Genomic DNA, 24704 nt, shown 5'->3' on the forward strand with positions numbered 1-24704 from the left:
GACAACACCTCTACTTTGCCACTCCATCTTTTCAATTTGTTACACTGTATTTTGCATATCTCTGATTTCATCTACAGTTACGTCTGCAAAAATGCTCACCTGTTCACTGTCATTCTTTTTTCCTACGGAGAGGTTTTATTAGACTACCGAGTTTTGTCCGTGTATTTGCGTGTGCGGATGCCTAAGTGTACTGGTGCAGCCGTTAGCACGAAGCTAACTTACCTGGTGTATTCGGTGCCTGTTCTTCTGGAAAGATCCGCGTGTGTGTGTGTTCAAAAAGTGAGTAATGTTTATCTTATTGTTTTAAATGTGTTCAAAAAGTGAGTAATGTTTATCTTATTGTTTTAAATGTGTATTAATATGAATCTTGTATGAAGTTTAAGGTAGTGTGATTGTGAAACATGTTTTGTTTTCTTTTACAGTACTGCCACTACCGTATTACTTCTGTGACTAAATTGTATTGTTTTTGCTACTAAATTGTTCTACATTTTGCCAAATCGTATTTCTTTTGCTATTACTTTATTTCTTTTGTTTACTTCATTTTGTTATTTGTTTACTTGTTCAGTAGAATATGTAAAGCTCCAAAACTTGTACATTTAAAGTTAAAAACATTATTTTGGACTGAAACATATATTTGGACTGAAAATAGTGTTTATTTTGATCCGGTTGTTCATTTCGTGACCCTTTGGAGAACTGATTCTCTGTCTCACATACTCAAAAGTCAAATAAGAACATTTATTATAATTTTTTAGGAATAAAAGAACCCCATTTGTATTTGTTGGTCCTGTGCATCATTTCCAGCGGCCACAAATTTGGTACCAGGAGTGGGGTATTCCAAGAGACTTTAGAGAATTGAGTTTTTATTTTGTGTACAGTGCAATAAGTAATACGGTAGTGGTGAAGACCCGGACGGAGGATTCCTGGAGGCTGGGAAAGCGGTTTTGTGAAGAGGAGTGTCACCGAGGTCCTGTGATAACGTATCAGAGACTTTGAGAACTGTGACATCATATTAAAGGGACATCGGACATTTATCCTTTGCAAAGCTGTGTACTAAGATCTGTAACAACTGAGTTTTCAAAATGTCAGAAACAGGTGATGATGCTTCTGGTGAAATTGACTGGTCAGCACAAATTAAAGAACTGCAAAGCAAACATAATGAAACAATGGCAGCAATTTCAGCACTAAATCAGAGATCTGTTGTGTATGTCCCGAGAGAGAGACACATAGCGCCGTTCTGCGGTGACATGGAAAAAGATGGAAGGTCAGTCGATGATTTTATAGAGGAAGTGGAGCGGGTGCTGCGCGCTAGGCACCAGTCTGACCAAGATCAGTATGATTTTGTTCTCTCTCTATTAAGAGGCACAGCTCTGGAGGAAGTGCGCTTGCGCGGTACGGATGATGATCAGGTTACAGAGCTGTTTGAATACCTCCGAGAAGCATTTAGAGACAGACGTAGTGCACCACAGCTCCTACACAGTTTTTTCAGTCGTAAACAGTTGGAGGGCGAAAATCTAAGAGACTTTTCACATGCCTTAGCTCAAGCCCTCAGCTTGGTTACGAAATGTTCCCCTGACGCTGTTGCAGAAGAAGGAAAGGTGCTAAGGGACCAATTCATAGAGGGGGTCCGGGATGCCTCTCTGAGGAGAGAACTTAGGAAGTTTGTAAGAGACCACCCTAGGTGTACAATGATAGAGGTTCGAGAGGAGGCACAACTGTGGTCCTTAGAAGAGCCTCCAGCAGGTTTGAAGACCAGTAAATCTCGGTGTAGTGCTATTGTGACACAGTGTTCGGCACTTAGGGTACCAGAAACAAAGGCCGTCACTCTCGAAGATGTCCTTGAGGTAGTAGCTGAGCAAGGTAAAGCAATAAGTGAATTGACCCAAGCAGTAAAGAACCTGGCTGCGCAAAGCGGTAACACCAGAGCAGAAACCTATAGGCCTAAAGCAGCCCCAAAATTTACAGATGATGGACAACCAATATGTTTTCGGTGTCAGGTGGCTGGGCATGTAGCTAAGAACTGCCCTCAGAAACGAAGTGTTAGAGCAGCCAAGCCTATGCCTGCTGAACCTCAGGGAAACGGGGACCCCCGGTTGTTGTGAGTCAGGCAATTAGGGGGCAACATACAGACTCAAAAGACTTGCCAGCGTCCTGTGATCAGTGGTTGCAACGGGCTGTCGGAACGTGTCCGGTGGTTGGGCTTGTGATTGGCGGTGTCAATACACAGGCCTTACTGGACACAGGCAGTCAGGTAAGCACCATTTCTGAGCAATTTTTCCGAGACTTTTTGTGTGGTAAAGATGATGATATGCTTTCTACGGCTGGTCTGTTAAAGCTTACAGCTGCTAATGGGCTTGACATACCCTACCTCGGATATATAGAGTTGGAGGTGGAGGCAATGGGTATTAAGATGCCTGACTGTGGCTTTTTAGTTGTGAAAAACATTTCCAGCCCAGGGGATACTGTACCTTGCATTGTAGGTATGAACATAATTCGTCAGTGTAAACAACTTGTCCAAGCTGAATTTGACACCACTTTAGGGGGAAAGTTGGATTCTGACTGGAGACATGTTTTCCAGCAGGCACAGACTTGTGTTGTAGATAGGAAATCTGTTCTACGGGTAGCTGGGAAATGGCCAGAACGAATACCTGCTGAGTCTGTGGTTACAATCACGGCCACAGGATTCAATAGGGGTGATGGCGGCCCTATGTTGCTTGAACCCCTCAGCACTCCACTGCCAGGTGACCTGGTAGTCGTACCCACACTTGTTGACCTAAACAGCTCTTGTATCCCAATTCAGATTGTAAATCTTTCTCAGGAGGATGTGTGGCTGTCACCCAGGACCCGGCTGGGCATCCTGTCGAAGATAGAGTGCATGGACAGTGCTCAGCAGTGTCAGGTAAAATTTCAAAGAATCTCAGCTGACATTGAACAAGTGACTCTGAATGTAAAAGATGAGCATAGTAGGAACAGTGTGCAGGCAGTCTTGGAAAAGATTGATGTTGGAGGCAGTGAGTATGAGCAAGCTCAGTTAAAGTCATTGCTAACCAAGTACATTGATGTATTTGCTGAAGACGATGAAGACCTCGGTTATACGGACAGGGTCAAACACGAGATTCATGTAACTGATGAGGAGCCTGTTACACAGCCCTACCGTCGTATCCCGCCTAATCAGTACCATGAGGTAAAAGAACACATCTCGCAGTTGGTAAGGAAGGGCGTTATTCAAGAGAGTAATAGCGCTTATGCGTCTCCAATTGTATTGGTGCGTAAGGCAGACGGTAGTATCCGGCTATGTGTAGATTACCGCAAACTAAATCGAAAGACTAAGAGAGATGCATTTCCTCTACCGCGGATTGATGAAAGTTTTGATGCTTTGCGGGGAGCATGCTACTTCTCCACAATCGATTTAGCGAGTGGTTATCATCAGGTGGCGATGGCGGAAGGGGACAGGCATAAGACTGCCTTTTCAACCCCTTTTGGCCTATATGAATACTTACGTATGCCTTTTGGGGTCTGCAATGGACCCGCGACCTTCCAAAGGCTTATGCAAGCCACAATGAATGACCTAGTTTTTCAGATTTTGCTAGTTTACCTGGATGATATATTGGTGTATTCGTCCACATTCCAGGAGCATATGACCAGGCTGGAGACCGTGCTCAGGAGATTGCAAGAGACTGGACTCAAAGTCAAGTTGGAGAAATGTCATTTTCTTCAGTCGAGTGTTGTGTTCTTAGGGCATCAAATATCCAGGGAGGGCATAGGCACAGACCCTCAGAAAGTGTCAGTTGTTAAACAGTGGCAGGTTCCTTCTACCCTTAAGGATTTGAGATCATTCCTTGGTTTCTGTAGTTACTACAGACGATTTATTCAGGGGTTTTCAAAAATAGCTGGTCCCCTTCACGATGTGGTGAATGCATGTTTAAACCGGGGTAGTCCTAGCAAAGCTAATGCCTTGTTGAAAAGTCTGTGGACTGAGGAATGTCAAGCTGCATTTGACGGCCTTAAAGATAAGCTTACAAGTGCACCTGTCTTAGGGTTAGCAGACTTTACAAAACCTTTCATTGTAGAGACTGACGCAAGCAGTCATGGGTTAGGCGCTGTTTTGTATCAGCTACAAGGGGGTGTAAAACGGGTGATTGCCTTTGCAAGCCGCCGTCTAAGAGACGCTGAGAAAAATGACAGAAATTACAGTAGCATGAAACTTGAACTCCTCGCTCTGAAGTGGGCGGTTACTGAGAAGTTCCGTGGTTATCTGTTAGGGTCCAAGTTTACTGTGATTACTGACAATAATCCTTTGTGTCACTTGGAAACGGCTCGCTTGGGGGCGGTTGAGCAAAGGTGGATTTCCCAATTATCTGTCTTTGATTTTGATGTACAGTACCGCCCGGGGCATCAGAATACAGCTGCTGACTCACTCTCTAGGCAGACTTTTGCAGGGGAGCCTGAGCCTGTATCGGAGGATGCAGAATATGATGAATGTGTAGCCATTTGTGGTAGGATCAACCGTGGTACAGACCTGGACCTGGCACTCGTTGCCGCGGGGTTGTGTAGTTGTAAAGTGCGGCAAATCCGGGCTCTACAGTCCAATGTTGATGAGTGTAATGACTTGAATCAGGAGAATACACCTACCTTTCCAGGCTATTCAGCCGATGAGTTGTGTAGTTTCCAACAGCAAGATCCGGTGCTTAGTGTATTTAGGCAGTTTTGGGATAAAAAGAAGAGACCCAATGGTAAGACACTGAAAACTCTACCGAAGTCAGTTAGGTTACTGCTGAGATACTGGGACAGTATCAAGGAGCGTAAGGGCCTTCTGTATCGTGTTAGTGAGGAAACCAGGCATGGAGAATGCTATCAGTTCCTTTTACCTTCCAGTTTGAAGAAGTCCGTCCTAGAATCCGTACACGATTCTATGGGGCATCAAGGTATTGAACGTACCTTGCATTTGTTGAGGCGTAGATGTTTTTGGATAGGGATGCATAAAGATGTGGAGGCGTGGATCAAAAATTGCCAACGCTGTGTGATGACCAAGTTACCACAGCCAAAGGTTCAGCCTCCTATGAAAGCATTCCTGGCTTCTAGGCCACTGGAGGTAATTGCTGTTGACTTCACTGTGTTAGAGCCTGCGTCAGATGGTAGAGAGAACGTTCTCATTGTTACAGACATCTTTACAAAGTTTACACAGGCGTTCCCGACCCGAGACCAGAAAGCAGACACAACAGCTAAGGTGCTGCTTCGAGAGTGGTTTATGAAATACGGTATACCTGAGCGTCTGCATTCAGATCAAGGTCGTAACTTTGAGAGTGAAGTTGTGGCTGAGCTCTGTAAACTCTATGGGGTGAAAAAGAGCCGCACCACTCCATACCACCCTACCGGAAACGCGCAGTGTGAGCGGTTCAACAGGACGCTCCATGACCTGCTTCGTACTTTGCCTGCTGAAAAGAAGCGCCGATGGCCAGAATACTTACCCGAACTCGTTTATGCATATAATGCAACACCGCATGCGACGACTGGGTATTCTCCCTATTATCTACTGTTTGGGGTAGAGCCTTACTTACCAGTAGATGCCCTGTTAGGGCAGGAACAGATTTCTGAAAAGCATGATTGGTTGGTGGTTCACCAAAGGCGTCTGAATGATGCGCATGCTCGAGCTAGGGAATATTCTGAACAGAAGGCTGCAGAACGCATTTCCTTGCAGAAAGACAGAGTATATTGCCCAGAGATTAAAGTTGGAGAGTTTGTTTACCTGAGAAACAGACCGTTAGGTCGCCACAAAATCCAAGATGCTTGGAGTCCAACAGTGTATCGGGTAGTTGAGGTTGTTAACAGCACCTACACAGTGGAGCCCCTAGAGGGTGGGCCTACCAAAAGAATTAACAGGGTTGACATTCAACGTTGTGTAACTCTCCCTACTCCTGCACCCAGAAGACTGAGAAAGGGTCCAGAGGACAAATCTAAGCCTGTTGGAGAAGTTGGGTCTGAGGAGTTGGACGAGGGTGTGTTTGTGATAGTGGAGAAGTCTCCCACAGATACTGTGCAGACTATTGTTCCTGAGTCTGTTGGTGCACCAGATATGGACCACAGTACCAGGATGGAACCCAGTGTAGAGATGGTGAATTTAGATGCTGGTAGTGTTGTACTAACGTCCACTGAGTCACTGGAGGCTGAAGACCTTCCAGTGGCAGCTACTAGAACGTCAACTCTGCCGGTTGCTGCACCACGCAGATGTAGTAAGAGGCCTAATGCTGGACAGCATTCCAATTTGTACCATGAACCTAGGTCTGTTTTATCTTGTCACTACCATAGCCATAGTTTTCAGCTAACTCTGGTTTTGCCACACCTAATTTTGCTTCCTCATCTGCTTTTTCATTACCTTTGTCAATAAATGAGTCTCCATTTGTGTGTGCTGCACACTTAATTACATTTGCTTAAACACATTTTCATGCCATATTCCACCAAATAATTCACCACGCCATATAGACATTGATTTTCAGAACTTTTCCAATTTCACACGCTTCAATTAATGCTCTTAATTCTGCACATTGGCCAGACATGTGTCCATGCCTCAATACTTTAAATTTGTCAGTCACTGGATCTCACACTATATCCCATGCAACTTTAGCCTATCTCATTTTTATAGCATGAACCATCTACAAACAAATGCTTGTAACTGGGATTCCCTTCTTAAACCAAGTCTGCTCTCAGTTTCATCTCTTTAATTTCTTTTGTTATACACTACAATATAGCAACATATGTCTGATTTGTCCTAACATTTAAATTACTTTACCCTACTGGAATATTCTGGTATTAACTCTGATATGAACTAAAACACCATGTGGCTCCCAAAAATGCCATCATCTGCTTCACTGTGTTTTGCTATGGATAGTCAAGCATGGTTCTGTGGTGTTTGTCACAAATTTATTTTTGCCCTTCAGAGATTACTCTTCCTAGGTATAGTACACTGGTTTTAGCCAATATAATCTTTTATTTTGATACTTTTAACCACATATCATACACTCTAAAAAACAAACGGTGCTACATAGTGCTATGTAGTGCTATGTAGAACCATATGTGGTGCTATATGGCCCCTATATGGTTCTACACTGGTGCTTCACTGGTGCTTCACTGGTGCTTCACTGGTTCTTCACCGGTGCTATATGGCACTAAAATGGTTCTTCTATCGTTACGATCCAAAGCAATTGTTTTGGTGCTATATAGCACCGTTTGTTTTTTTAGAGTGTACAGTCTGCTTCAAACTTGTTTGGTTAATTTCTCAAACACCTCTCTGTTGTTATGTGCTATCAAAATATCATATACATATTGCAAGCATACTCCCTCTCATCTCTGGGGATAACTAGCTTATCTTTTGTCAATTGGTTAAACAAAGCAATTACCTGCTCCTTTGTGCTGCTATCCTGTAAAATTATTTGCTTCTGATGTATACCTGTCTCAGTCATTTCTAATGGAATTAGATACCTGCCTAGCTCCCTATCCAAAATACTTCTGGTCTAATTAAATGGGATAGTTCCTGTTTAGTTATTTTGGTTAGACACTGCAATGTTAATCCCTGTGGTGTGGTTTTGATGGTAGCATCTAATTTACACAAAATGTCCCTTCCAATTAATGCGATCGGAACCTGAGGTGCCATCAGAAATTGATTTACAACAGTTTTTCCTTCTATCTGAACCTTAATTGGTTCTGACAGACAGAGGTGGGTAGTAACGTATTACATTTACTTAGGTACATTCACTTGAGTACATTTTTCGGGTAACTAGTACTTTTAGAGTAAATTTAAGGATGGGTACTTTTACTCTTACTCAAGTACATTTCTAGTGAAAAAACTGTACTTTTACTTCCCTACATTCGGCGGCGTTACTGCGCTACTGTCAAATGGTAATAATTAATTAATATATATTTAAAGTTTATAGGGCGTGTTCGAAAGTTGCGCGAAACAGGCTGCGTCACCCTTTAGCGCACGACCGCGCAGTCACCCTTTTAGCGCGCGCGACCGCGCGGCCGCGCAGGAGAAGCAGATGAGGGCGCGTGTGCGTTGTGCGAGTTATCGGAGGCAGATCATGCGTGGCTTCAAGTTCGGTCTATGTTTTCACTCCAAGAGGTCAAAAAGAATAGTTTCATAATGTGATGCAAGCTTGGTTCAATAAACGAGCTGACATCTCAGCGAACAGGAATTCAAGATCCAGTAAAAAAGTAATGGAATAATTTACAAATCTCATAAACTTATATTTTATTCACAGTGGACTATAGATAGCAAATGTTGAGAGTGAGATATTTTGAAATGTCATGCCAAATATTGGCTTATTTTGGATTTCATGAGAGCTACACATTCCAAAAAAAGTTGGGACAGGTAGCAATAAGAGGCCAGAAAATTTGAATGTACATATAAGGAACAGTAGAAAGACCAATTTGCAACTTATTAGGTCAATTTGCAACATGATTGGGTATAAAAAGAGCCTCTCAGAGTGGCAGTGTCTGTCAGAGGTCAAAATGGGCAGAGAATCACCAATTCTCCCAATGCTGCGGCGAAAAATAGTTTTCTGAGTTTCTTAGAGAAAAATTGCAAAGAGATTAAAGTTATCATCATCTACAGTGCATAATATCATTCAAAGGATTAGAGGATCTGGAACAATCTCTGTGCGTAAGGGTCAAGAAGCGAAAACCATACCGGATGCCCGTGATCTTCGGGCCCTTAGCCGGCACTGCATCACATACAGGAATGCTACTGTAATGGAAATCACAACATGGACTCTGGAATACTTCCAGAAAACATTGTCAGTGAACACAATCCACCGTGTCATTCGCCGTTGCCAGCTAAAACTCTATAGGTCAAACAAGAAGCCATATCTATACATGACCCAGAAGCGCAGGCGCTTTCCCTGGGCAAGGCTCATTTAAAATGGACTTTGGGAAAGTGAAAAACTATTTGTGGTCCAACGATTCAAAATTTGAAGTTCTTTTTGGAAAACTGTGACGCCATTTCATCCGGACTTAAGAGGTCAATGACAACCCAAGTTGTTATGAGCGCTCAGTTCAGAAGCCTGCATCTCTGGTGGTTTGGGGTTGTATGAGTGCGTGTGGCATGGGCAGCTTACACATCTGGAAAGGCACCATCAATGCTGAAAGGTTTATCCAAGTTCTAGATACATATGATCCCATTCAGACGTCGTCTCTTTCAGGGAAGACCTTGCATTTTCCAACATGACAATGCCAGACCACATACTGCATCAATTACAACATCATGGCTGCTTAGAAGAAGGATCCGGGTACTGAAATGGCCAGCCTGCAGTCCAGATCTTTCCCCCACAGAAAACATTTGGTGCATCATAAAGAGGAACATGCGACAAAGAAGAACTAAGACAGTTGATCAACTAGAAGTCTGCATTAGACAAGAATAGGACAACATTCCTATTCCTAAACATTGGGCCTCCTCCAGCTGTTCCTTATATGTACATTTAACTTTTCCGGCCTCTTATTGCTACCTATCCCAACTTTTATTGGAATGTGTAGCTCTCATGAAATCCAAAATGAGCCAATATTTGGCATGACATTTCAAAATGTGTCACTTTCAACATTTGATTTGTTATCTATACTCTATTGTGAATAAAATATAAGTTTATGAGATTTGTAAATTAGTCCATTCCTTTTTTACTCACAATTTCTACTGTGTCCCAACTTTTTCTGTTTTGGGGTTGTAAAAACGGGATTGTATTTTATTTAAATCCTTCCTAAAGAATGAATGAATAAAAATAAAAGAATAAAGATTGATTTGAAAGAAACATGTATTATATATTATAATAAATGTAGAGATGATTTGCAAAAACAGATAAGTTCCATATGAAATTCTAAAGTGATCATTTTTATTAAGCTCCTGTTTATGTTCAGTAATTGCACTTTAATGGCAATGAAAATAACCTATTCATATAAAAACATGATAACAAACAGACACACACGTTCTTATTTGTTTACTGTTTGCATGTTTAAAGGCAGATGCTGACAAGTTTGTGTTGTGAACATGAAAATAAATACAGAGTTAACCGTCAGAAAAACATCTCTGTGTGTGTTTGAGATTTTTTTCTCAAACGACACATTATGTGATGTTAATGTACCCATTGCAGGACTGAGATAGGCTGCTTTACTTGCATATAAGCAGAACAATGAGACTTTTAAGGAGAGGTTTGTGAAAACCCTCCAAGAAGTCTGAAAGTCAGTGCTTTTGCGCTACTTCTCTATCAGATCGGAAGTAACGAGTAACTCGTTTTTTCATCTAATACTTTTTTACTCTTACTCAAGTAAATAATTAGATTGATACTTTTGCTTTTACTTAAGTACATTTTTGTATAAGTACTTGTACTTTTACTTGAGTACAGATTTTGGGTACTCTACCCACCTCTGCTGACAGACACATTTCCATAGGTTTTCCAGAGAATCCCATTGTTCTAACAGATGATTGTGATGCAACAACCCCAGGTACCAATTTTGGATCAATTGAGCTACATGTAGCTCCGGTGTCAATTAAACATTCAATTTTTACTCCATTAATTATGCATGTTAATTTAGGTTCTTCCCAATCATTTTCGGATAATGCTACCTGTTGGTTAATGGGACCCTCCGAACACCCCTATTGCTTCCATGGGTTTGTTGGACAGTCACGCCTAGCATGAGTATTCTCCCCACATCCCCAGCAAACATTGTTTTGCCCGAAATATGGACCCATATCAGCGGATGTCCTGTTCTGAAAATATTCCCTTCTTCTGCCCCTTTGCCATCTTCAAAAACTAATTCCTCTAATCTCTCCACTAGGTGCCATTACATTAACAACTACTGGTTGAGACGGGGCTGCGCCCTGGGGATGCTGCCATGGGTTCTGATTTTGGGTTTGATCCGCAGCTTGTTTTGGCAGATCTGCTACCTGTTCAGTTAGGAGGGTGTGTTGCAACCATTTCGTCCTGAGAGTGGCTCGCTTACTCATATGACCCTGCCCATCCCACTACATAGGTGCCCCTGGGGTCCTTACTGATATCGTTGTGTCTTTTCTTTTCCTCCAGACTATCTTGAGCCAGCTTTCGTTCAGTCTCTTTAGCTTGTTGCTCTAACTCTCTTTCGTGTTTCTGGTGTTTGGAAGCATGGTGTTTCAGGGTCTCCACCCACTGGCTGTATGGCATTGCATCTAGCCCTGGGGTGTCACTCAGTTTGTTTTGCACATACACTGGGAGTTCCTCCAGCAGTTCCTTTCTGAAAAGTCTGGTTTCAAAGTCTCTTGGGTCAGTGGGATCTTTTCTCAGCCCCTACCCTTTTCAAGTATGCATGTTTTTAGCAATCCACAGTGCACAGTCCTCCATACCCAGTGCAGCGGGGGTCAGTTTGGTGCTGTCAAACTTGACAGGAAACTCAGTTCTCAAGGCACCCCAAATTCTTCCTCTGTAACAGTCAAGAGCCTGGCCGTCAAAATCATACGAAACCACACTCTGTCCCATACCTGCCAACCACAACACATCCTCCATTTCTCTTAAACTAGTAATTTTTGCCAGTAATGCTTTTATGTCACCCACCGCCAATCTTGTACCTTACGTCTCTTTCTCCAACGCAGCAATCCAGGGACTAGCACCCTCTCTTAACCTTGGCAACACATTTATTATAGTCTCTAAATCCCTATGAGCCCATGGAACATACACAGCTGTTTTTTCTTCAATACGTAATGGAAATACACTCACACCTGGCTCATTCATTCCACCTCTAGGGGTACTTTTCAATAATGGGGATCTGTCCTCTATTGGGTCAAAGTCTAAAGCTAATGTATCTGTCATGGTCTTGCCTGACCTTGGTTATGATCCAGGTTGGATGTTAGAGGGCAAGACTATGGCAGCATTGTGTTTATGTGGGAACACGTGTGTTTTCACATCATGTATGTGTGACACGTGTTCCCAGTGTCTTGTCACTTTTACCCTACTCCCTTATGTACTCGTGTCTTAAGTGATTAATTATGTTCACCTGTTCCCCATTAATGTGCTGTCTATATAATGCCCTCGTGTTCTCTGTGTTGTGTGCGTGCGTTGTTGTAAGTCAGAGTTTCATGTTCTCCGTGTGCTCTCTTGCAAAGTTCCAGTTTTGTTCCAGTTATTGCTACGTGTCTTATCTGTGTTTAGTTATATTCTGTTTTACCCCCTCGTGGGTATTTATGTTCAGTATTAATAAAATCATAGTTTATTTTTGTAGTTCGTGTCTGCGTTTGGGTTCTCCTTTTAGTTTTCTTCTCCGGTGTGTAACCGATCGTGACAGTATCCCTATACTCCAAATCTCTGTTTCTCTCCTCTACCAACATCTTAGCTCTGTAAGTTCTTAATGCATGAGGTCCTGACATTTTTGTCATAAACATATACCACCTTTAGAAGCTTGGTACTCTTTTGTCATTTTCATATTTAGCCAGTCGTCAGTTTCTCGCTTTCTCTGTTCCATAGCATGCACTGCCCTAACCTTTTGTTGTTTAAGCACCCTTTCTTTTGCTCTCTCTCTATCCTGCCTTTCTTGCTCCAAAATCATCCTTTCTTCCTCTTGTAAATCTTTTACCCAGCTCTCTGTTCTGCGATAGCCCTGCTAAACCCAAAGACTTCACATCTTTATTTAATTCTGTTATTTCCTTTGCTCTCTGTTCAATTAGTCGATCCAGATGCTCTAGCTGAGTCCTGGTATACTGACTAGCTCCTCCTGCTGCCTCACTTTGTTCACTGATTGATTTTTCCTTTCCTCTATTCATCTCATCATACAGTTCCAAATTTCCCTCAACTTCTAATTCCCCTTTAAGCTGCATAGTTCCTTTTATAACTAGATACAGTGTACTAGCATTTGGTAAAGCAACGGGGGTGGTTGGGGCTGGGGTGAGAACGATGAAGGGAGGGTGACTTTCAGAGAGAGTGGTGAAGGGAGGGGTGATTGTGTGTGTGGTAGAGTTCTCAACGGGCCTGAAAATTAAAACCCGACCCGACCCGGCCCGTGGCTTTTAAAGCCCGGACCCGATGTAACCCGACACATCAACGTGAATTATGTGTCCGAACCCGACCCGCGGCCCGACGCCGCCGACCCCCCCCTCCCTTTTTGTCTCATACACGTAACGTTATGCTATTATCATGACCAGCAGATGGAAATTCAAACCAAGCTTTAATGTTCACGCCTTATAACAATACAAACAACTGAAACAATAAACTTTAAATATACGCTATATAAATATGCCTAAAAATGAATTCACCTGCGGCAAGTTTACTTTTCTCCATCTCTTCTTCTCCAGGCAACAGGTGTGCACGCAGTGATAGCAATAAGCTCTGGGGCGGATCCGCAACGGATCTGCTCTGAAGCGGATCCGCAACGGATCCGCTCTGAAGCTGGCAGCTCCGGTCTGGAACCGTTGCTGATCCACCCCAGAGCTTATTGCTATCCCCCGCCCCTCTCTGTGATGCATGTTGCAGCAGCCAGACCAGACTTTCTTTATGGTGAACAGCAGTGATGATTAATAATTTTTTTCGCGGAGCGTAAAATATTAAGCCCGAGGTCCGACCCGACCCGACTCAGTTGCTTATATTTTTGACCCAAACCCGGGTCCCGTCGGGTTTGTCGGGCCGGCCCGACCCGTTGAGAACTCTAGTGTGTGGTAGAGGGAGGGCATGGATTGAGGGGGGCCTGGGCAGTGGGTGGTGCATAGGGCGGTGGCTTAACTGTTGTAGTTATCACAGGTAATTGGTTTGCAGTGTCTAATGGCTGTTCTAGCAATCTTGTCTTTTCTATTCTTTCGTTTTGCTTTGCCAGCTCTTGAGCTCTGACCTCTTCTCTATCAGCCATCACTCTTTCAGCTTCCTTACTCCAGCAACCTCTAGCTTTTTCCCACAATTCCATTCCATCTAACAAAGCTTTCCTCTTCTCTTTCTTTCCATCTTTCTTGGTTTTCAAATCCTGATTAGCTATATAATTAGTCATCCAAATTTTCATACTCTTCATTTTTTCTTTATTCCACGTTCCCTGTTCTTGCCAGTGAAAGGGAGGCTGCTCTCCTTTCTTATATTTGTTACTTCTGGTATAGCATTTTAGATCATTACACCACTTAGCCAATGCTTTACCATCAAAACCTTTTTCTTGTAAGGTACACCATTCCACTGGGGCCACAGTGATAGCATGCTCTAATTCTTTTGTTGCTGCTTCCATGTTACACTGAATGGTTGTTTGCTTTATTTATTTACCAATAATTCAATGCACTTCTCTGCACTATAAAATGTTCCAGTCAGGCGACTGGAATAAATCACAAAGGGTCCCACAAGTATGCAAATTATCTCCTCTTCACCAATCACTTTTTCTGTCACACAACCACTTTTAAGATTTGATTCAAATTTAAGCTTAGCACTTACAATGCTCAGTTCTCTATATCCCACAATTGTCTTTGACACATAAATCTTACAACTGGAAAAACTTCTTATCTCAGGCCAACTAAAACTAACAAAAAGATCCTTCTGATTAATTGGGCTATTTTAAATGAAGACGTAAATGTATTGATCTCAGACACTACTGTTTCAATGGTTAAACTTCCTTCTGTTAACTTTTCTTTTGTTAAATCAAATACACTCAATAATGACTTTTCAATATTAGACAAAGATTTCAGGTTCCACCAAAATTCAATGTTTTCAGTCACAACTGACATTCAATCATGGACAATATTTTTCACACAGGATAACTCTTACCCCTAACTTTCAAAATCAAAATATTCATATGAGTTGAATAAGATGCAGAAATCCTTTTTTTTGGGGGGGGGGGAGACGTTTTTTAAAACTATTCACTTATGGTAAGTCCATACCATGCAACAATTAATAAACACTTTTTTAACTTTAAGATGGACCGAAGCTTTTTCCCTTGTCTCTCCCATGTTTATAGTATCATAGTTCATCGATAAATTACCCTTAAACACTGTGTTCAACTCAAAGAATACTTTATAGTATCACAGTTCATCGATAAAGCACCCTTAAACACAGTGTCCATATCAGTGAGCTTCTCTATAGTATCACAGTTCATCGATAGAGGCACTCATAAACACTCACTCAAGCAACCGACTGGTTTTTCCCGCACTCCAGTCTCTCTCGCTCACCCTCGTCTGCACGTTCTAAGCACCTTGGTACCCAAACTATGCAAACTCTTCATATTTGTTTCACAGAGCAATTTATAGTATCAAAGTTCATCGATAAATTACTCTCAAATACTCATTTAAGCAACCCACTGGTTCTCCCTCAACAAAAATCTCTCTCTTATCTCACTTTTGTTTCGTAACTTAACCAGTTACATCAAAAAACAACTAAAAGTCAAACCCACTGGTTTTCTTTCCTTTAAAAAGGTATATCCGTACTCATCTCAGATAATCTATTTAAATCAGCCCACTGGCTTTACAAAATTTAGTTTCAAAATTAATGTTTTAGTTTGAGTCCATAAAATCAGCAAAATTTATTATAATTAAATGCCCTCTTGGCTATTAACAGTCAACGCCCTCTTGGCTATGTTAATATTAATTTCCATCAACTGTTTCACAGCTGGGTCCTCTTGACCCTCAGATAAGAGTACACCTACTCGGAAGACCAGGTTTCCCTATTAGAGATAATTTATCTCGTAATATCATCCACAAGTCCCTTCTCATTAATCGCAATACTAGTTAGTTTATGAGTTACAGAGAGAATTCAGGAATTCAAATGAAACCGCCGGGCTGTCTGTGTTTTCCAAACAGAGTCAAAAATGTCATCAATGCAGGTGAAAAAATGCTATAACGCTTTGCTTACCTTAATTTAAGAAGCAAGCGGCTGGCCAGCCTTAGCAGTTTAACACCCACAAAAAAGAGACAATCGACTCAGGATGGAGAACATCTCCCCCCGACCGTGAACGGCCTCTGAACGATCCCACTCGGTTGTCCAATGTTCTCTCTTGTAACCCTGCTCCGCAGCGCCAATAATGTCGTAGATTTTTTCAGGAGAATCAGAGACAGTTGAGATGTAAAATTCTCTTCAAAGTATTTTATTAAAGAATTGTGTCAGACAGCTTGAAACACAATACTGGTCATAGGGTGTATACACCTGCATTGGTAAAATGATGATGACAATGACCCAGTTCTGAGTTTTTCAGCATATTATATAGTGGTCCAATAGTGGTCCAGTAGCCCTGCCTTTCTTTCACTCTGTACTGTCCCAATGCCCAGCACTCAAAACCTTCAGGCCCCTTAGCTCCTTCTCATAACTCATGACAACTTGGTAATGCTGTGGCTTTATCTCTATAACATTCCAAGCTGGTACATAAATCCTCCCATGGGTGGTAAAGCTCAGTGTCTTTGTTCTCTAACACATCATACAACTATTTGCTATCCTTACCATGGACACCCTTATCTCCTCCAGGCCCAGCTGTGTACCTACACATTCATGTTCAAGCAACAGAGAGACAACTTAAAACTTAATTCATGTAGACCTTAACCATGAAACACATTAAAAGCATACCATATAAAACATAATACTAATCTGTAAGATAAAACACTCAAAATTTCTCCACCATAGGGTTTTTAGGGCCCTGGGGAAATTTTGACATGCACATTTGTGCTTTTTTCAGTTGCTTAAAAACATATAAATTGCAAAATTCTCATAACACTGCGTTCAGCACAAACTGGGCTACACTATTATATGATCAACATGTACAGGTTTGTATTTTTGAGAGAAAAATGTTTATGCGTGGTTTTTGAAAAAGCTACATTTTTAAGTCACTGATACAAGTCCACAAAACTCATTCTAAAGATATGCGCAACTTAGACGCAACTAAATAAGGATTGTATTGTTTGCAATCGCGTATAAGAATACAAAAAAGCGCGGCGAGTTTCCTGACTCGTGTGTTTGTGTGTTCCCATCGCGTGAAATGTTTGACGGAAGAACAAAGAAAACAATCGCGTCTGGAGATACTGACACACATACACAAGTAAATAAGGATTTAGATGTCGTGTTTGGTGCATTTGGATGAAACAACAAGGAATGGAGAGACTGGATTGTGAATTGCGTATCCATTGACTGCAGGAGGCACAAGTTATGCATATGGATGTTTCTGCTCGTTCACTTCAATGGCGAGGGGGTGTGGCGATCTCATCTCATTACAGATAATCAGGTAAGAGGAGAGAGACGGTACTTCTCCTCCTTCCCAGATAGCAGACGGACTCGGCCCGATTGTGGCCTCATGATGGCACTGCTGGCATGCAACATGTCAGCCAAGTATGGGCCAGGTGTGGCACTGGATCCATGATGGCAGATAATATTTGGGCCAGTTGTAGGTGGGTGGGAGGTATGTGGCCCAGATCAGTGTAGGGATTGTGACCCAGATCAGTCTAGTGATTGTAAGCCACATTTGAAATACTGTGTTTTATAATAAATAATTATACGAATTGAAGGATTTTCAGGCTATGTTAATTTAACCTTTTTTAAATAAAATGTTAGTTTTGTATTAAAAGAAGTTAATATTGGGAAAAAATAATGTTTGTCTACATTTTAATCACATAAACATGTTCAAATGACCCTGAACTTCCAGAAGATTTTTTTCTGAATTTAAAAGGGCTCTCCTGATTTTGCCAAGTGGTTGATGTCCTCAGGGCAACATTATGTTGACCCTGGGACAACATTTCAATCAACCAATCAGATTTCAGAAATAAGTGTACAGTTTGTTTTAAGTTTAAGCTTACAATCAGGATTATCTGTTTCTAGACCATTGTTTTTCAGTTATCATGTCCCTCTGATTTTAGGGTTTGGTTATGGTTAGGGTTGGGGTTTGGGGTGGGTTTAGGTGTTATTTAGAAAAATGTTGTCCTTGGGTCAACACAATATGTTGCCCTGAGGACATCAACTACTTGGCAAAATCAGTTCGAGCATTTAAAAGTTTTGATAACGTTGCTTTGAGAAGCACAATGGATCGATTCGATTTAAACTTGCTTTTGCGCGATTTTCATTGTAGCAGGAGTTTATTCCTGCTGAAGATTTCTGACTTCAATGACTAGTAAAACTATCATTTTGTACAATCAGATGTTAGATACTGTAGAAATACACAATATGTTTCACTGTGCTTTTGCCTGCCGAAGTGTTAAAAAAGATCAAATCTTTGTACCAGTTAACCTTCGCGTTAGGTTTAGGATGCACAGTTTATTTATGCAGTGCAACAAGAACCTACACGCGGATGACATCAAAGTAGAGCGACTGGAATGATAATGGGCAGGATTCTGATTTCAAATCGCTCTCACTGTATTTTAACGTCATCCGTTTGTCAGTTCCTGCAACGCAGCATTTCTTCGAACACCTTGTCAGAAATGATTGAGATGGCCAATCAAATTAAAAAAATGCGAGTGCCACTGGCCAATCACATAACAGCAGACGAGCTTTCCTGTTAACGCAAGCCGAGCGGCGGCCAATCAAATTAACCAATAGGCGGGGTTACCGTCGGGACAGGAGTAGTTACGCCGCGTCAATTAATCATAACGGACACAGATTTCAAAGGCAGAAGGATGAAAGATAACTAGTAAGTACCTGAACTTACATATTTAAACTTTTTCAATCATAAAAATGTTTTTGTTTATGGGGCGGTTTCCCGGACAGGGATTAGACTAGTCCTAGACTTAAACACTTTTAAGAGCTTTCCAAACTGAAAACAACTTTGTTCTTGCACTGACATATCTTAAAATACATCAGTGCCCTTTGTTTTACCTCAAAATGCACACAGGTAATGTTTTTAGTAAGGCATGTTTGTTAAAACTAGTTATATTTCCTAATTAAACTATAAAGCCTAGCCCTGGATTAAGCTAATCCTGGTCCGGGAAACCGCCCCTAAATGTCTAACAAAGATATAAAGGGATGCAAATGTTAATGTGATTCATGTGTAATGTTATGTGTTATATTGTTCGTGTGACATAAATTGATATTAAATTAGTGTCATGATTCACAGACAACGGGACCCAAGTGCAAGGTAACGGTGAACTCAAACAGGGTTTATTAAACCAAAAACAAAGGCCCACGTGGGGGAAAACAGCACAGGAACAGATGACACTACACACAAGACTAGACTAACTTGACTAAGACAATTACAAAGACTAACAGACTTGACTAGAATCTTTGACTGAGCTGCTACAAACAGCAATGGTACAAACATACAAAACGATCCAGCACAGGACAGAACACACTGGGGCCTTAAATAAGAAATCCAAACAAGACAACGAGGAAAGGACAGGTGATGGGAGTTAACCAATAATTAACAAGGAGACAAGGGGGTGGGGATATAAACGAGACACAACAGCACACTACCCAAACAAAAGGCCATGTGCTGCCACACAAAACATGGGTACTGCCACGATCCTGCCCCATGACCATGAACTACTATGAATAACTATGAAAGACTGGCAGGATCATGACAGTACGCCCCCCTTAAAGGGACGCCACCGGGCGTTCCTCAAGGGGGTACACAAGACAATGGACAAGACAAGACCATATACAGACTATGACAGATAACAGATTCAATAAAATAAACTAGAAAGTCCAAGTTGATCAACACAACCAAAAAATGCAAACTAAAGATCATAAGGGTAAAGTCCAGGGAGGCTTGGGCAACGGTCGCTGAGGTAGTGGCCGGTCAGAAGGCTGTGGCTGTAGCCGGGCAGACGGCTGTAGCTGTAGCTGTGGTTGCGGCCGGGCAGACGGCTGTAGCTGTAGCTGCGGCCGGGCAGATGGCTGTAGCTTTAGCTGTGGTTGCGGCCGGGCAGACGGCTGTAGCTTTAGCTGTGGTTGCGCCGGGCAGATGGCTGTAGCTTTAGCTGTGGTTGCGGCCGGGCAGACGGCTGTAGCTGTGGTTGCGGCCGGGCAGACGGCTGTAGCTGTAGCTGTGGTTGCGGCCGGGCAGACGGCTGTAGCTGTAGCTGTGGTTGCGGCCGGGCAAACGGCTGTAGCTGTGGCCGAGTTGACTGCGGGAGCTGAAGAAGGCTGATCCTCACAAGCAAACAGTCAATAAGTGTCCATGGTGAGTCCACCGATACCTGCTGGGTCCCTGACTGGCTGGATTGTTCTGTCATGACTCACAGAGAGGAACGGGACCCAAGTGCAAGGTAACGGTGAACTCAAACAGGGTTTATTAAACCAAAAACAAAGGCCCACGTGGGGGAAAACAGCACAGGAACAGATGACACTACACACAAGACTAGATTAACTTGACTAAGACAATTACAAAGACTAACAGACTTGACTAGAATCTTTGACTGAGCTGCTACAAACAGCAATGGTACAAACATACAAAACGATCTAGCACAGGACAGAACACACTGGGGCCTTAAATAAGAAATCCAAACAAGACAACGAGGAAAGGACAGGTGATGGGAGTTAACCAATAATTAACGAGGAGACAAGGGGGTGGGGATATAAACGAGACACAGCAGCACACTACCCAAACAAAAGGCCATGTGCTGCCACACAAAACATGGGTACTGCCACGATCCTGCCCCATGACCATGAACTACTATGAATAACTATGAAAGACTGGCAGGATCATGACAATTAGCTGTTTTCTATAAGGTTAAGAATGAATGTGATCATATTATAATGAAGTAATCAAACTTGTTTATCTGGTCTTCCTGATGTTAGAACATTTATTTAAAAAATAATATTTATTTGAAAATGTATTTCGGTAATGTATAATTTTTTTTGTTAAAGTGTATCAGGTCTGTGTTCATCAAGACCTGAAGACTCTGGAGTGGGACAAAAGAAGAATGATGGGTATCTTTGTGTTTATATATCAAAAGGTTGCTCTATATGGCTAAATAGTTACATTGTGATTTCAGTGAAAGCTGATAAATACAGAGAGCTGGACAGTGGTTTCTTTCTTTAGGTGAGTAAGAACTGACAATAGCCTAACATTGCTTTGGTTACCCGAATTGCATTGTTGAATACAAAGGAAAATGGTAAAAATACAAATATTTTGAATATATGGAATACTGTGAAATTATTTTCTGTTAATCATCTGCTGTGTTTGCTTCAGGTAAAGAGGTGGGACAATGATGCTGACAGGACAGGAGGAGGTGAAATTCAGGTTAGTGACAGTACATCAGGGCCACCATTTAATTTAATGTTAATTTGTTTGCTTCCAAAATCAATACTTGACAAATCTTTAGAATTATATTTGCAAAGCTGAATTTCTCATAGGTGGATAAAGTATGACAGCAATTGTGAAGACCTTAGAAGTCGTGCCTTATATGGTTCTTCTCATAAATTGTTGTTTACTCACTCCTCTTTCATTTATATTGATTTGACTTAATTTTCTTGGTAAATAATAATGGGGATATTCCTAATATAATATATTTTAAGTACATGCTTAGAAAATGCTTAGAACACAAAGGTTTTTTTTATCAGTTTGTTCTAAACTTTTGTTTGTTTACTAAGGATGAAATTGCTTTGTAATTTAAGTTGTTGGTGTTAGATTCATTCCAATAATGTATTTGAACAGACTAGTATTTTTGTTTATTGGTGACAGTTTATACTAGAAGAGTTTTAAAATATACAATGTTGTAGTGTTATTGACTTGTGTGTTATTGATTAATAAAAAGGCAAACAATTTGAAAGTAATTTTTCGTGTGATTTATTTATTAATATAATTTGGGCAAGATTAGGCTGAGTTATGGCTCAGTTATGGAAGTTCTGGTTAAATGCTGGTTTTAATATGGTTGACCTATGGCTGATGTTAGAACCTGTTCTGGCCCAGGTTTGGGCCGATTATGGGCTTTTATCTGGCAGAGACATGGGCCAGTTATGGCCCATGTGTGGGCCTTGTCTGTAATTCAGAACTGGGCCACTGTAGGGCCGTCAATCTTCGTTGTATGTTGGCCGAGGAAAAACTGGGGCTGGATCTATGCATGGACAGAGGTGAGCTCAGCCCACCCAAACGTCTGTCTTTAAAACCTAATTTAGTCAAATACATCATTATTTTTATTTTCTTACAATTTATTTATTGGTTAAAAGGCGAGCTATGTTGAGAGGTTTGAGAAAAGGCTGAAGATAACCAACCCCCAATACCAACCAATAAATAACACCAGTTCATCCACCTCAATTCCCCAAAATCACATTACAGGACTTGACTTCAATTAAAATGCTCCACCCCAATCAATTGGAAATATGTATTTTATATGGACAGTGTCGCAGAATAATGAACCCACACACATTTACATTTATTCATATAGAAGACGACCTTGGACAAATTATGAAATATACCAAAATCAGACATTTAAAATATTACAGGGATGTTTTACCAGAAAACCAAGATTATGTATTCATATAAAGAATATATTGAAAACGATGATTTATTTCCTCTTAGCTGTAACATGCATTAGCAGTGACATTAGTTGAAAAACCATTCATAGATATCGGGAATTTGTTTATATTCCCTGTGCCTTCCTACATATTCACAGGCCGTACAAATAGCCAGAACAAACTCTTGGTTCTTTAATATTAAATGAGGTCGTGCTGAGAAATATCTCCTCCAGTTAAAGTACTTGCGATAGGCTTCTTCATCCTGGTCCAGACGCGTAAGATATTCTGCAAGTGCCTTTGCATCTGGAAAGTCGTTCACATGAATGAAGGAGTCACCCGGTACGAACCGTTCGTAGTTTTTTCTGGGAGGACCCAGCACCACAGGTACAGTACCTACTGAAAGAGGTCCATTTAACTTCTCAGTGATGTAGTCCTTGTGAATGGAGTTCTCAAAGGAGAGATAAAATTTACAGCTAGCTATGGTGGGAAAGTAGTTTTTATAATCCATGAAGGTTCCATAAGCTTTTCCATACACTTCTATCTTGACATACTTGCTAAGTTCTTGGAAATAAGCTTCTCTTATGCCAGCACCTGTCGCCTTAGCCTTGTTACTCACAATCCAACAGACGAGTTTTTCCTTTTTGGGAATTTCAAAATTCTCATCTGGGATCTTTCTGCTGATCAATCGTAACCGCACAGGAATGTCAGAATCCTCTCTATAACTGAGAGTCAGATTAAACAGGTGGTTAATTCCTGGAATTTTCTGTGTGTTGTGTGGTGATTCAACATTCATCCATATCCACTTTTGGAATGAAGGGCGAGGTGATTTGGGAAGTGTGGGTAGACGAATAGCTTTTTGGAAAAAAAGCACAGCATCTGAGTTTTCATAGAGGGATCTATTATCTGTCAGGTGACAGCCATCGATGTTGTAAATAGTTTTACAGTCACTCAGATTGAATCGGTAATTTTCAGGCCAGACCCATAACAGAAGTACAGGTTTGTCAACCACCGCTTCAACAACCGAGTTGTTCTTCACTATGTGTTCTCTAATTGAGCCAGACTTATTTGAAGATAGACAGGCAGTCAGAGGTGAAGTCCATGCAAACATGGCGATCAGAGAGACGAGACCAGCGACTGCCACTATAACAGCTAGACGGTAAAGCAGATATCCAGACAAACTTGAGCTCAACATTTTATGACTAAAGCAGGATGAATTTGATCTGTATCACAAAAAAAAATATCTTTAAAGAAAGGCTTGCACAGTATAAATGTAGTTCAATTAGAATAGTGAGTAACTATCACCGTAAAAATTCCTTGTTGTACTTACATTTTCAAGTTGAATCAATTTGAAACTAATTTTTAATAAAGTTGTAATAAATTATAAAAAAAAGTGAATTGAACTATATTTTTATAATTTAAAGTCATGAAAATTGAAATGATGTTGATTAAAAGTGCAACAAGTTTTTTTTACAGCCTTTGAATAAATTATAAATTATGTTGATATTGATAGAATTATGTTTTTTAAACTGTTTACTTTTATTCATTTGTAAAGCATTTTGGCTCAACCTCTGTTGTTTTTAAATGTGCTATATAAATAAAGGTTGACTTGACAGTGCAAAGTACAGTGACATATTATTATTATAAATCAAATTACTTCTTACCTCTATTAGAAGCTCCTTATTAATAGTTTAAGAGAAATATTTCCAGCTGTGTTTGTGAAATAAGCCACCCAGTGGGTTACACAAGATGTACAAACACTGAACAAAAATAAATATGTGAGCTTCCTTAAACATGATTTCCACTGGGGAACTGCGTTGCAGTTGATATTGCCAACCATGAAGAATTGGGTTGAACAGCAGTGTCTGCAGTGGACTAATCACAATTTATTATGCAAATATGATAATGATGTCATGACTTTCAGTACTATGTTTTTAGATTAAACACCAAACCAGTTAAACGAAGCTGATATTCACTACAAAATTTATTTAACGTACAAAAGGATTCTATGATGAATCAAAAAATCTCTCTTTTTGAATAGCACGTTGTCATTATAAGTTATTACATTCATTAACTTATTTTATATTTAGACATAAATTTAATTTCATATTCATTTTTTCTGGTAAAATAAATATTTTATTTTAAATATCAAATACTCTTCATGGGCCTGGCACGCCATCCCAACCCCATGTTCCACCGCCGCTTCACCACCCATCTGAACTTGTTTTTTTTTTAAAGATACATTTTATTATTTGTCCAAAACATTTTGCCCCTCATTACCATCCCAGAACTACGGAGCCCCTAATGGGACATGGAGCTAAAATTAAATAGTTTAAAAGTAAAATAGTTTTTAAAAAATTTAGTTTTGCATGCGCACAT

General features: G+C 40.9%; 1 protein-coding gene across 1 annotated transcript; it reads right to left on the reverse strand.

The window, feature by feature from the left end:
* Positions 1–21924: 21924 nt before the first annotated feature.
* Positions 21925–24147, reverse strand: LOC129416899 (4-galactosyl-N-acetylglucosaminide 3-alpha-L-fucosyltransferase 9-like). The gene is made up of 2 exons (XM_055171331.2): positions 23990–24147; positions 21925–23548 (listed from the first exon to the last, which is right to left on the reverse strand). Exon 2 carries the CDS (start codon positions 23518–23520, stop codon positions 22417–22419), a length of 1104 nt encoding a protein of 367 aa, XP_055027306.1. The 5' UTR covers positions 23521–23548; positions 23990–24147; the 3' UTR covers positions 21925–22416.
* Positions 24148–24704: the final 557 nt, after the last annotated feature.

This window comes from Misgurnus anguillicaudatus, chromosome 7 (genome assembly GCF_027580225.2).
Source record: "Misgurnus anguillicaudatus chromosome 7, ASM2758022v2, whole genome shotgun sequence".
Classification (NCBI taxonomy): domain Eukaryota; kingdom Metazoa; phylum Chordata; class Actinopteri; order Cypriniformes; family Cobitidae; genus Misgurnus; species Misgurnus anguillicaudatus.

Excerpts from the sequence above, each read along its gene's own strand:
- LOC129416899 (XM_055171331.2), bottom strand. The coding sequence starts at position 23,520 with ATGTTGAGCTCAAGTTTGTCTGGATATCTGCTTTACCGTCTAGCTGTT.